The 14,037-nt window shown below is 39.3% G+C and overlaps 1 protein-coding gene across 1 annotated transcript; it reads right to left on the bottom strand.

Annotated features, from left to right (window-relative positions):
* Positions 1-365: 365 nt before the first annotated feature.
* On the bottom strand, positions 366-7,082 carry LOC115224833 (nucleoside diphosphate kinase). The gene is made up of 2 exons (XM_029795772.2): positions 6,915-7,082; positions 366-877 (listed from the first exon to the last, which is right to left on the bottom strand). Exons 1-2 carry the CDS (start codon positions 6,959-6,961, stop codon positions 475-477), a joined length of 450 nt encoding a protein of 149 aa, XP_029651632.1. The 5' UTR covers positions 6,962-7,082; the 3' UTR covers positions 366-474.
* Between the last annotated feature and the right edge of the window lie 6,955 nt (positions 7,083-14,037).

Below are 14,037 nucleotides of genomic sequence, written 5' to 3'. Positions count from 1 at the left end.
GCGTTCGGGGATTTGAGACACGGCCATAGAAGAGAAAAGACGTATATTTTGAATCGTGTGATCAACCTATTCTCCTGTCCCAGACGCTTGGGATTTAACCTATCTATTGCTGCTGAATTGTTGTAAGAATGGATACCAGTATACCATCGTGTTTCATTGTTGAATAAGAGAATAAAGAATTATATATTTCTAAACTTGCTTTTCGTTCCTGACTGGTAGTTTCTAGAAACAAAAAGAAAGGAAATTGTGTTGCACCCCAAAAGTGTAAAGCAACCAGTTCCCTTTACAAGACTTTTTACCACACAGCCACTGCATCACTTTAAAAAAAATCGAAACAAAAGGTTAAAGGATAACAGAACACAATATTTACATAAACATGTTCTTTTTTCTTCTTATTTATTCACAGTAAAATGTAAATGTTTTCGTGTTGCAATAAGCGTTCCTATAACGTCTTTGTTAAACTTACTGACCAGTTTACTCGTACAACCAGCTGCTCAGAGCTGGTTTCCAAGTGATTTGCTCCTCCTTAGTAAACCATAAATTGATTTCACGAGTGGCAGATTCAGTTCCATCACTACCATGGATGATGTTGCGTCCCATATCAATACCGTAATCACCACGGATGGTACCAGGGGCGGACTTCTTGGGGTCAGTAGCTCCCATCATGGTGCGAGCAGTTGAAATTACACTGGCACCTTCCCAGACCATGGCCAACACGGGGGAGGAGGACATGTGGGCTACGAGGCCATCAAAGAAACCTTTTCCTTTGTGTTCTTCATAATGGGATTCCAAAAGGGTCTTGGAAGCATGGACCAACTTGCAGGCAACCAACTGGAAGCCACGTTTCTCAAAACGGGTCATGACTTCACCACACAGTCTGCAAAAAAAAAAAGGGAAAAATGAGATTTAAAGACAAACGCTACAAGGACATTGAAAAAATCAAAATTTTCTGAAGTTTTAATAGAAAATTTTTAAACACTGAACAGGGTTGTGTCCCACACCTCACGAAATTATAATTCTTTTGTTTCAGTCATCAGACTGTGGCCATGCTGGGACACTGCCTGAAGAATTATAGTTGAATTGGTCTCTCTTGGCAAACCACTAAGATACGAGGATGTAAACAAACCAACAGTCTCTGCCTGCTAAATCCACTGACGCTCTGGTCGACCCGAGGCTGTTGAACTGGTACTTATTTTATTGACCCTGAAAGGTTGAAGGGCAAAGTCGACCTCAGATCATAAAGATGGATGAAATGCAGCTAAGCATTCGGCCTGGCATGTTAATGGTTCTGCCAGCAAAAGGCACCACCAGGCTGTGGGACTGAACCCAGAACCATGAGGTTGAGAAGCAAACTTCTTACTACACACCTGCGCCTAATTATAACTAAGTTTCCCTCTAAAAATGTAATTACTCCTAATTAGCAATGATGCTTGCTGCATTGACTAGCTGAACAAGAATACATTCGTTATTTAATCCTCTAATTATTGGATATGCTTTTATTTATCTAACTAATTATCGTGCTGATGAATTTATGAATTCAAGATTCATCATCATCATTTAGCGTCCGTTCTCCAAGCTAGCATGGGTTGGACGGTTTAACTGGGGTCTGTGAAGCCGGAAGGCTTCATCAGGTCCAGTCAGATTTGGCAGTGTTTCTACGGCTGGATGCCCTTCCTAACACCAACCACTCCGTGAGTGTAGTGGGTGCTTTTTACGTGCCACCTGCACAGGTGCCAGACAGAGCTGGCAAACGGCCACGAACGGATGGTGTTTTTTCGTGCCACCGGCACGGGGGCCAGGCGAGGCTGGCAATAGCTGTTAATGTTTATGGGGAGCAAGCAGTATCTTAAAATCACTTACAGCTAAAGACTAGAAACTGTTTATTATTTGCTCTTTACTCTTTTACTTGTTTCAGTCATTTGACTGCGGCCATGCTGGAGCACCGCCAGTACTTATTCTATCAGTCTCTTTTGCTGAACCGCTAAGTGACGGGGACGTAAACACACCAGCATCGGTTGTCAAGCAATGCTAGGGGGACAAACACAGACATATATATATATACGACGGGCTTCTTTCAGTTTCCGTCTACCAAATCCACTCACAAGGCATTGGTCGGCCCGAGGCTATAGCAGAAGGCACTTGCCCAAGGTGCCACGCAGTGGGACTGAACCCGGAACCATGTGGTTGATTAGCAAGCTACTTACCACACAACCACTCCTGCGCCTACAAACACCATACAATTTACCCATCACTCAATGTAAAGATACCTTTACCGCCAGCAACAGCTAAATCACTCCTCCTCCTCCCCAATCCATCCCCTTTATTAGGCAACCTATGGATGAAACCCTGACTATTTGAAAATATTTCATGGATGCCTTAATAGCTAAATTATACTACTAAAACATTGCCCCTTTTTGTCAGCCAATTTTAAAGATTATATTTGGTTTGCCCAAATACCATCTTTACTAAAGGAGGGTCACTAGAAATCTAGCCAGGTGAAAGGAAAACCTGCCCCCCCCCATGCAAACTCAACCATCATCTAGCAATAATCAATGAGGATTTAGACAGCTGAAACAATATGCAGTACCCATCCACCTTAGCACTGTGTGGCACCTTGGGCAAGTGTCAAGCCTCAAGTCAACCAAAGCTTTAGAAATGGATCTGCTAGATGCAAACTGAAAGAAGCCAATCTGACAAGCGCGTGTGTGTGTATCTCACCACTGCTAGACAACTGGTGTTGGTGTGTTTACACCACCATGACTTAGTAGTTCAGCAGAAGAGAATGATAGAATAAGTACCAGGTGTCAATTCACTCAACTAAAATTCCCCAAAGCAGTGCCCAGACTCATCACTGCTTTCCATGCTGGCATGGGTCGGACGGTTCACATGGAGCTGTGCCTGGATGCCCTTCCTAGCACCAACCATTTAACAGTGTGCTGGTTGCTTTTTATGTGGCACTGGCACCTGAAAGGACCAGCTCGTGAGAGGACAGCAATTTTGCTTAGCTTGACACGTCCTAAGTACAGCGAATTGCCACATTTCTCGGTTCCTTGAAACAAGTGAAAAAGGTAACAGCAGAGTTGTGATCAGAACTCTGCCATATAATCATTATGTAGTGTATTCCAAACAGAAATTCTACCCAGACACCTTAACTCTTCACTAATTTCCTCAACAAACTCATCGCCAACTCTCAAGTCCATCTATATTTAGCAAGTTTAGGGACCACCAGATTACACAACATGAAAATACCATGCATGTGTGGCCACTCCCACAGGCTGGCTTGCTAAGAGAGGGTCACTTGAAATCGAGGAGGAAAACCTGTCCAAGGAATGTGTGCTCTTCCTCAATACAGACTCAACCACAAATGGTGAGGGAGTGCCTAAGTTCACAGAGTAGACTTGTACTCTTTAGGCCAAACCAATCTAAAACTTGATCTGGAGCTATTTCTACTACTCATCCAGTTTCGGTGATTTCATGAAAGGGGTGCTGTGCAAGCCATATCGTTTATTATAGACGATACGGCTCATACCCTGTATACCAGCTTGCATGTGTCAGACAAGGTATGTTGAGGCTTATTTTCTTCAGATGTCCTTCCTGCGACAAACTCTCACCCATTTCGTAGCAAGTTAATATTTTCTCCATGGTCAGACATACTTCCATAGAAGACGTGAAAAGAGAAACGCCACTACTAAGATGGTGTCACTCATTGTTAGATCTATTATGCGATAAAATGGACATTTTTCAGTTTCCATCTACAAAATCCACTTGCCCAAAACAAAGTGGTTGTGAAGCAACCTTCTTAACCAGAGCCATCTTTAATATCTCATCCATGTAGATACTGCAAGCTAATACAGATGGTTCACACAATTGTATTCAATTATTTTTTGTCATGATCCTGTAAAGCATTTAACCAAAAAGAGACCTTTATGCATCAGCTGCGGAAAAAAAAAAATGCAGATCATCGAACTGGGCTAAAATTTTGCACCTAATTAACAAGCAATGACTATAGCCCCTGAATCGCAGAGAAAGAAATTCATCATAATCACAGATAATGTAACAAACATTCGTGATCCCAAACTAATTAAAATGAACTAAGAACGATCCTCTTACTAGAATCAAGACACCAAATATATTTTTTGGCTATTGTTACTGGAAACATTTCATCCAAAAGTGATGAGAGCGGCGCGTGCACACACACGATTCATCTGTTTATACTTACCTACTTAGTAACCTAATCACTTCCCTCATTATAAAATATGTCATTAAAAAATATATATATATATATACACACACTGAATATTATATACTTCGGTAGATTGCAGAACATCTCAGATTACCGTTGTAATTTAATGAGAGCGATACCAGATCCCGTATTAAATATCATAGACTTCCTCGAGATGATAATCCCTTATATCAACTCGGCTAATCTGAAATCTGGTTAAATTAATAATCGGGGCCTAAATTTCCAGTCTCATAAGTACAACATGAAAACCGGTCTTGAATGGCAGCCAACGAACGGAAAATTTTTTATTGTTACAGATTTTCTTTTTTTTTTAGGAGTGGTGTTAAATGGGCGATAAAACAAAGATTTTATGTTTTATCCACTGCATATAGCGACAAGGACATTGAAACAGGTACCGCGACAAGCAATTTTAAGTGTTAAAATTGTTTAGCAAGGCTAAGTCCCAGATCAATCCTAAAAGACAGGACTTATGGGCGAGTGAGTGAAATGAGATAAAGGGACAACGTCTAAAAGGGACAAAGGAAGCCGGCTATAAACCAATGGAAAATGGGGTTATTAGGGGTCAGTGAAGAGGGACTTATGGGCGAGTGAGTGAAATGAGATGAAGTGACAACGTCTAAAAGGGACAAAGGAAGCCGGCTGTAAACCAATGGAAAAAGGGTTATTAGGGGTCTGTGAAGAGGGGGGAAAGGAGCAGCACACTCCTCTGCTAACGGAGTCGTCTACAAGGCTGTTTCTGCCAGCTAGAAATAGCAATCGAACTGCTGTTTTAAAAATGAAAGGGCACATTGAATGCAATCCCACATAAAACGATTATGACCAGAACATACACGATCATAAGGGCTAAGGAAAAAGATATTTAAAATTAAAATATAATTCTTTAAAAATTAGACAATATTTTCCCAGACAACATATAGTGAGAGAGAAACTGACAATGCCCTCCCCATTTTGCGAGCGCACAAAGGGGAAAAGAAACTGTGAGCAGACACGAGATGAAATCGGGAATTTTCAAGAAATGAATTTTATGATAAAATCTTAGACATTACAAGGCATTTGGGTTTCAGTGTCGACTCCGGTATTTCAATGATGGGTTTTCTCATTGGTGTGGTGCAGACAAAGACAAAAGTTGCACAAAGGCACGTTTCTGCATCACGTCCATAGAGTAAAAAAAAATAGAGGAAAACGCAACTGGGCGATCTTTCGTCTCTAGTAGACCTTTCCGTCGATTTCCGTAAAAAAATTTTTTTTTTTTTTTTAACATATGGGCTTGCGGGAACTTTTGAAGTAATATACATACATATACACATTACACCGAGTAAAAAATTTCAGTTATCTCTTTCTTTCACACACACTAACACAACATACTGTCTCCCACACCCCATCAAACACACACACACATGTACATCAATGCTTCACATGCACGGTAACTTCAAAAGAACTTCCCTTGTCATACAATCGCTTTCCCTTAGTCTCTTTCGCTCTCATTACTTCAAAAGTTCCCGCAAGCCCATATGTAAAAAAAAAAAAAAATTTTTTACGGAAATCGACGGAAAGGTCTACTAGAGACGAAAGATTGCCGAAAACTGTCCAAAAATTTAAATATTAATGGTTCACATCACATTTGTAATTAAATTAACACTTCAGTATTTCATTAAGTGAAAAACAATCCCTAACAAATCACTCCCCGAAATTCAGTTGAGAAAACGAAAATCTCAAAAGATGAAATAATTTACACATTCAGAATTTCAAAGATTATATTTGGAATTGAAATTACAAATACATGTTTTATACTTCAAAAGTACCCGCAAGCCCATATGTAAAAAAAAAAAAAATTTTTTTACGGAAATCGACGGAAAGGTCTACTAGAGACGAAAGATTGCCGAAAACTGTCCAAAAATTTAAATATTAATGGTTCACATCACATTTGTAATTAAATTAACACTTCAGTATTTCATTAAGTGAAAAACAATCCCTAACAAATCACTCCCCGAAATTCAGTTGAGAAAACGAAAATCTCAAAAGATGAAATAATTTACACATTCAGAATTTCAAAGATTATATTTGGAATTGAAATTACAAATACATGTTTTATACTTCAAAAGTACCCGCAAGCCCATATGTAAAAAAAAAAAAAATTTTTTTACGGAAATCGACGGAAAGGTCTACTAGAGACGAAAGGTCGCCTGTTTAAAACATTTAATTTCTATCATTAATACAAAGACTGAATTAAATTGTCTTGATTTTTTTAATGTCAATTACGACTTGAAATGCCGTTATAAAATAGCCTAAAACCATTGTATCTAAGCTTAGATTTCTTTTTTTTATTATTATTATTAAAAATAGTTGGCTTTTTTCTAAGTTTTGACAAAAATCTAAAAAGATAATTCAAAATTCATTCTTCATTCTTCAAGAGACTTTGAGATTTTGATGAAAATGTGAATGACATGTCGACCTTCTCTTTGTCTCTCATCACATTTTATGCTAAGAAAATGTTATTAATAAAGATTAAAAAATGACGAAATGTCAGCTGTGGGGAAAGTTTAATTGATTAATCAAAAAAAGAACATCTAATTAGTTCAGGACTAAACAATTTGGATAAAAGAGACGATTTAAAAGGACTAGAAAACAGCGTAGTGAAGTGCTTAAATATTATGAAATAGTTAAAACTAACCCTCGTTGGACACCTTCTGGTTTGACAGCAATAAATGTGCGCTCCATGACAGAAGTTCTTCAAAAGTGCTCAAGAATTGTTAATGAGGAGAGGACGAACAACGACTGCGGCGGCTGGAATGCAACTGGCAAGGAAAGGTCTGGAGGCAGCGACCGGCGCTTTTATATAGCTGTGTCGCGATTACCTCCCTTTGAAAGTACCTGCTGAGAAGGGGGAGTAGTTGCGGGAGAAGGAAACGACTATATCAATGGAAGTAGGGGGAGGGGGAGGAGCCACGACGAATACGTGGACGGGAAAAGCCAAGTGACGTTAAAACACAGTTTTACCATAGAAACAAGAATAAATAATAATTTTCTTATTAAGCCAATCGATAGCAGAAGTGGTATAGTGACGTACAAGAATGTGTCATGGGGATTTAAGTTTCGTAACTTTACGTTCCGTGTTCAAATCCCATCGGAGTCAACTTCATTTTCAATCTTTTTGCCGATCGGTAATCTAATGCACCAGTCAAGTACCTATTTCTTTACTACCCACAAGGGGCTAAACACAGAGGGGACAAACAAGGACAGACATAGGCATTAAGTCGATTACATCGACCCAGTGCGTAACTGGTACTTAATTTATCGACCCCGAAAGGATGAAAGGCAAAGTCGACCTCGGCGGAATTTGAACTCACAACGTAACGCACCAGTCAAGTACCGGGACGATTTAATAACATTCCAATAAAGTTTCCAAAATGTGAATGAAATTATAGTACTTATAGGATCTTTTCCTTTTGAAGCCAGTGCCTGTCCACTATAGGGAGCCGATTGCAATTTACATAGTTGAGAACTCAATGTTTCCACTAGATATATCTTTTCAGAATTCGTCTCTTCTCATGGCATTTCACTATAATAATAATAATGAAATTATTGTATACAGTGCTCAGGTGCACCACAACTTGTCAGAAAGTGCATATAAAGTACATGCAGTAATGTAGAAATGTCTGGAAAGCGAACAATGTATGAGTCAGATACATGCTTGTGTGTGTATGGAGGGGAGAAAATCAAGTTGGCGAATCTCAGGAAGCATGGAAGTTTTGAAGGATGCAGTGCTCCGACAACTAACAACCGATGCCGGCAGTTTGTTCCATGCTTCAGCAACTTTCAGCGTGAAAAAATGTTTCCTGAAGTCATGGGAGCTGTGCTGTTTTCTTACTTTGTAAATATGTCCTATATCTTTATGAATGTGGTTACTTAATCGAAGTCAGAGACAGAAATTAGTCTCAGTAAATAATATATGGCTCAATGGTTAGAGCGTCGGGCTCACAATCATGAGGTAAGTGAGTTTGATTCACGGACCGGGCTGCGTGTGTTCCTGAGCACGATACATTATTTTCACATTGTTCCAGTTCACTCAGCTGTAGAAATGAGTTACAACGCCACTGGTGCCAGTTGGATAACATCGGTAGTGTGAAGAGGGGGAGGCCGGTAGGCAAGGGTGACGGCTGGTCTTCCAGAGGGGAACTTTCTAAGTGCTATCCCTTGGTCATTCATAACCGAAGGGGGTCTTTACCTTTTACTATAATATAATAAACAATTAAAACTGAGTTTGGGTGAAGCTGTTGTGAGAAAACGTCTTCAAGGCAGTGCCCCAGCATGGCCACAGTCTAATGACATACAAGTAAAAGAATAAACGGAAAAAGACCATAATATAGGCGCACGCAGGAGTGGCTGTGTGGTAAGTAGCTTGCTAACCAACCACATGGTTCCGGGTTCAGTCCCACTGCGTGGCATCTTGGGCAAGTGTCTTCTGCTATAGCCCCGGGCCGACCAATGCCTTGTGAGTGGATTTGGTAGACAGAAACTGAAAGAAGCCTGTCGTATATATGTATATATATATATATATATGCGTGTGTGTGTTTGTGTGTCTGTGTTTGTACCCCTAGCATTGCTTGACAACCGATGCTGGTGTGTTTACGTCCCTGTCACTTAGCGGTTCGGCAAAAGAAACCGATAGAATAAGTACTGGGCTTACAAAGAATAAGTCCCGGGGTCGAGTTGCTCGACTAAAGGCGGTGCTCCAGCATGGCCGCAGTCAAATGACTGAAACATGTAAAAGAGTAATAATGAAGTTCTGCAGGCATAACGATACTGGTAACTGTTTAGCCCCTGGTCAGTCCTGATTGTGCTGACCTATGATCAAAGATGTTCCCAACCATGACAATCTTGTGTTTTGGGGTATCAATAAGTGCATTGTCTCCATGTTTCTTTACATTTTCCTAAAGGCTAACTGGGTGTGATATGAGTGAGATTTGGTTGCTATTTCTAGCAGTCCATTTGAGCTCCTATGATGTTTGTCTCCAATATTTGTGTCAGTAAATTCGGACAGTGGTTCAAATACAACTGACCTTGTGAAATCAATAGTTTAACCTTGAGACTCTGGTTTATCTTGTATTTATTTTTTGTAGCAAATTATTGATCCATTGATAGGAATGAAGCAATGAGTTTTAAGAATGTTATTTTTTGTTCTTTAGCCTCAGGTCAGGCCTGACTAGCCAGGTCTGTGATCAAATATGTTTCAATGTAAATCAGCCGAAGAAGTCCTTCAGTTGTTTAAGATTCAAGAGATATTTGCCTGCTATTTCCAGCAGTTTTAGTGACTAGAAGCTCATTTCTTGTATGATGCTGGTCATCTCTGAACAAAATGACTTATGATCAAAGTCGTTCCAGTTGTGACCATCCCTCATTTTTGTAATATCAGGACTAAGAGTTTCTTGATTTTCTTTTGCTTAAATTGTGGAAGACATCATTTGAGGGAGGTTTGACTGCTGTTTTCTGGTAGCTTATTGAGTGCACAGTGACTTCTTTATTGGCTCATATAGGTCAGCCTTCACAGAGCAAACTCATAATCAAAGGAGTCTCAGAAATGACCATCATCCTATCTTTTTGTATATGAAAAACTAGAATCTACTAATGGATTGCTTTATATATATATACTCTTTTACTTGTTTCAGTCAGTTGACTGCGGCCATGCTGGAGCACCGCCTTTAGTCGAGCAACTCGACCCCGGGACTTATTCTTTGTAAGCCCAGTACTTATTCTATCGGTCTCTTTTGCCAAACCGCTAAGTGACGGGGACATAAACACACCATAATAGGGGAACAAACACAGACACACAAACATACATGCACACACACGCATATATATATACGACGGGCTTCTTTCAGTTTCCGTCTACCAAATCCACTCACAAGGCTTTGGTCGGCCCGAGGCAATAGTTCCGGGACTGAACCCGGAACCATGTGGCTGGTAAGCAAGCTACTTACCACACAGCCACTCCTGCGCCTATGATGATGATGATGATGATGATATATATATATATATTTATATATCATCATCATCATCATCATCGTTTAACGTCCGTTTTCCGCGCTAGCATGGGTTATATATATATATATATATATATATTCTCATCATTATCATCGTCCTTCTCCTTGTCATCATCATCATCATTTAATGTCCATTTTCGATGCTGGCATGGGTTGGACAGTTTGACAGGAGCTGACTAGCCGAATGGCTGTTCAGGCTTCATGTCTGTTTTGGCATGGTTTCAATGGCTGGATGTCCTTTCTAAAAGCCTTTCCTTGATATATATATATATATGTGTGTGTGTGTATGTGTATGTGTGTGTGTGTGTGTGACTGTATGGTAAGAAGCTTGCTTACTGGCCACATAGTTCCGGGTTCAGTCCCACTGTGTGGCACCTTGGGCAATTGTCTTTTACTATAGCCTTGGGTCGACCAAAGCCTTGTTAGTGGATTTGGTAGAAAGAAACTGAACTGAAAGAAGCCCGTTGTGTGTGTGTGTATATATATATATATATATATATATATATATATATATATATATATATATAAATATATATATACATATGTATGTATATGCATGTATGTATATATATATATATAAATATATATATATACATATGTATGTATATGCATGTATGTATATATATATATATATATATATATATATATATATAAATATATATATACATACATATGTATATGCATGTATGTATGTATATATATATTATATATATATATATATATATATATATATATATATATATATATAAATATATATATACATATGTATGTATATGCATGTATGTATATATATATATATATAATATATATTATATATATATATATATATTTGTGTCAGTGTTTGTCCTACCATCATCGGTTTGGCAAAAGAGACTGATAGAACAAGTCCTAAGCGTACAAAGAATAAGCCGTGGTCAATTTGTTCAAGTAAAGGCGGTGCTCTAGCATGGCCACAGTCAAATAACTGAAACAAATAAAAGAATAGTGACAATTAAATTTTTCCTTTATGGTATAATATTGGGCGTAGCTGTTTATTTGAATTTTCTGTTTCGCATTAGCATTCCGCCAAATCATCCATAAATTTTTATGGTAAATGAATATATGCACTAGCAGATGGAATTAGCTGACCATCAGCCACTTTGAGCTGTCACCACTGATGATGCCTAAGGGACAGGCAAAACTAGGCCTAGTCTGGTGGTCATGGGGAAGTTACCTCCCCTGTCATTGTCTGTATATATTATTTGCACTCTTAAAAAAAATAAATAATAATAATGAAATTATTGTATACAGTGCTCAGGTGCACCACAACTTGTCAGAAAGTGCATATAAAGTACATGCAGTAATGTAGAAATGTCTGGAAAGCGAACAATGTATGAGTCAGATACATGCTTGTGTGTGTATGGAGGGGAGAAAATCAAGTGTAGTGTTGGCGAATCTCAGGAAGCATGGAAGTTTTGAAGGATGCAGTGCTCCGACAACTAACAACCGATGCCGGCAGTTTGTTCCATGCTTCAGCAACTCTCAGCGTGAAAAAATGTTTCCTGAAGTCATGGGAGCTGTGCTGTTTTCTTACTTTGTAAATATGTCCACGGGTGTTAGATGGTTGGAATTTGAAGAGGTGCTCAGAGTTCTTGTTTGTGCAATGGTTGATAATTTTATGGGTGTCTGCCAAGTCAGCTGCCAGACGTCGGAGTTTCAATGTGTCCATGCCCAGGGAAGTAAGGCGTTCAGGATATGGCAAATGCTTGATGGAGGGTATTCTTTTGGTTGCACGTCGCTGAACAGCTTCCAGACGATTGATGTCCTGGGCAAGATAGGGGTTCCAGACCGGTGATGCAAATTCCAGGTGAGGTCTTACCATAGCTATATAAAGCCGCAGATAGATAGCCGGAGAGCGGCTCACAAAGGATTTGGTGAGTGATGCCAAGACACCCTCAGCCTTCTTGACACTCTTATGTCCAGCAATGTAGGTGCTTTGGCACCCTTAGTCACACTTAGTGACAATTAAATTTTTCCCTTTATGGTGTCACAGTGTGCCTAGCTGTTTATATATATATCAGGGATGTGCTGCCTGGGTAGGCAAGGTAGGCACTGCCTACCTTGAATAAAGTAGATCGATAGCAACATTTTCCTTTGATGGCAAAATATGCACCTAATTCAATAAAATCATGAAGGTTACTCTGATTACTCTGCATAAAATGCAAAATATTTTATATTTTTGTGTAGATTAGGTTGGCATAATTCGCCCCTGCCTTTCGACCTCAGTATTAAAGTCACACATAGGACTGCTGTAGTTTACGTGCTGAATACACTCCTACAACGTCGTTTTCTTTACATGCTATAAAGGCAGAAGTACATCTGCCTTCAACTCAGTCAAGCGCCCGTGTTTCCTTTATTTTTTGTGTGTTTTACTACATAAAGGTCATCAACTGCCTACCCTTAGTAACTACTGACTGCACACATGCCTTGTATGTATGTATGTATGTGTGTATGCATGTATTTCTTTCTTTGAGATGTAGTTAACACAGACAAATTCACATTTGGAACTTGAGAAAAGTCTTGCATATTTTTACTGTTCCACTTACAAATTGTATTTGCAATATTCAAGCCAGTTGGTTGATTTCATTTCCTGTATGTATTTATGTATCAGGGACGTGCTGCCTAGGTACATGTATGTATGTATGTATGTGTGTATCTATCTATCTATATATATATGTAGGTCCCGGGTTGAGTCGGGGTTAACCACAGTAAATAAGGTACTCAATACATAGCAGAGTAAATTAATTTATTTTATAGAAGGAGCTTCTACAGGACTAGAACTGTTTCATTCAAATGAAATCATAAACTTATTTTGACAGCAAGCTTCCTGATGATTTCATTTGAATGAAACTGTTCTAGTCCTGTAGAAGCTCCTTCTATAAAATTAAAAAAAAAAAAAAAATATATATATGCATGTATGTATATGTGTGTGTGTCCCTGACCATCTTATTTTCCTCTGAATGCCCCCTTTGCTTCCACTCTTCCCCTTTCATTCTGCCAGTGACAGCCCCCACTGCTTATGCTCAACCCCCTACATACCTCTGACCTCATCCCTGGCACTGCGCATCTCTCTCACACTACCCACACTCATCATCAGCACAGCTGACCCATTCCTATTTCCTCCACCTCTGCTCATGTTCATCATTCACTGCATTCCCCTATATTCCCACCTCTATTCATCTGCATCTCTTCTTTCACACACAATCCTATCAACCAACTCACCCTGTCCAGTCCTTGGGACGACCATTTTTCTAATGTCCACCTTTCTGTAACTTAAGGGTAGACTTTGACACCTCTGCACCATCTTCTCTTCTATTCCATCTGGGGTAGCCATGACGCTCCTCAACTGAAAGACACTTGTTTCTGTCCCTCTGTCATAATCTTATCACCTGACACAAAACACACAAAGACACCTATTACAATACTAAATCCCTACCCTCAGTTGAAGGGATCTGTCTTGCAACTTGGTGACCTCACTTTTGCAGGGGGCCACATAAAAAAAAACGCACCCAGTACACTCCGTAAAGTGGTTGGCATTAGGAAAGACATCCAGCTGTAGAAACCATGCCAGCATGGAACAGATGTTAAATGATGACAATGATGATGTTGATGGTGATGACAATGATGATGATGACGGTGATGACAATGATGATGATGATGATATATCTTTAGATAGATAGAAAGACGGAAAGTCAGGCAGACTAACAGACAGAT

This window comes from Octopus sinensis, linkage group LG26, assembly GCF_006345805.1.
Source record: "Octopus sinensis linkage group LG26, ASM634580v1, whole genome shotgun sequence".
In the NCBI taxonomy this organism is placed as follows: Eukaryota; Metazoa; Mollusca; class Cephalopoda; order Octopoda; family Octopodidae; genus Octopus; species Octopus sinensis.
Note: the sequence above shows the minus strand (reverse complement) of the source record. Positions and strands in the feature narration are given on the sequence as shown.

What these genes read in the sequence shown, in the direction of transcription:
- LOC115224833 (XM_029795772.2), bottom strand. Translation starts at nt 6,961, where the DNA reads ATGGAGCGCACATTTATTGCTGTCAAACCAGAAGGTGTCCAACGAGG. An exon ending in CCAGAAGGTGTCCAACGAGG is followed by an intron (nt 878 to 6,914) that starts GTTAGTTTTAAC and finishes TTTTTTTTGCAG; the next exon opens with ACTGTGTGGTGAAGTCATGA.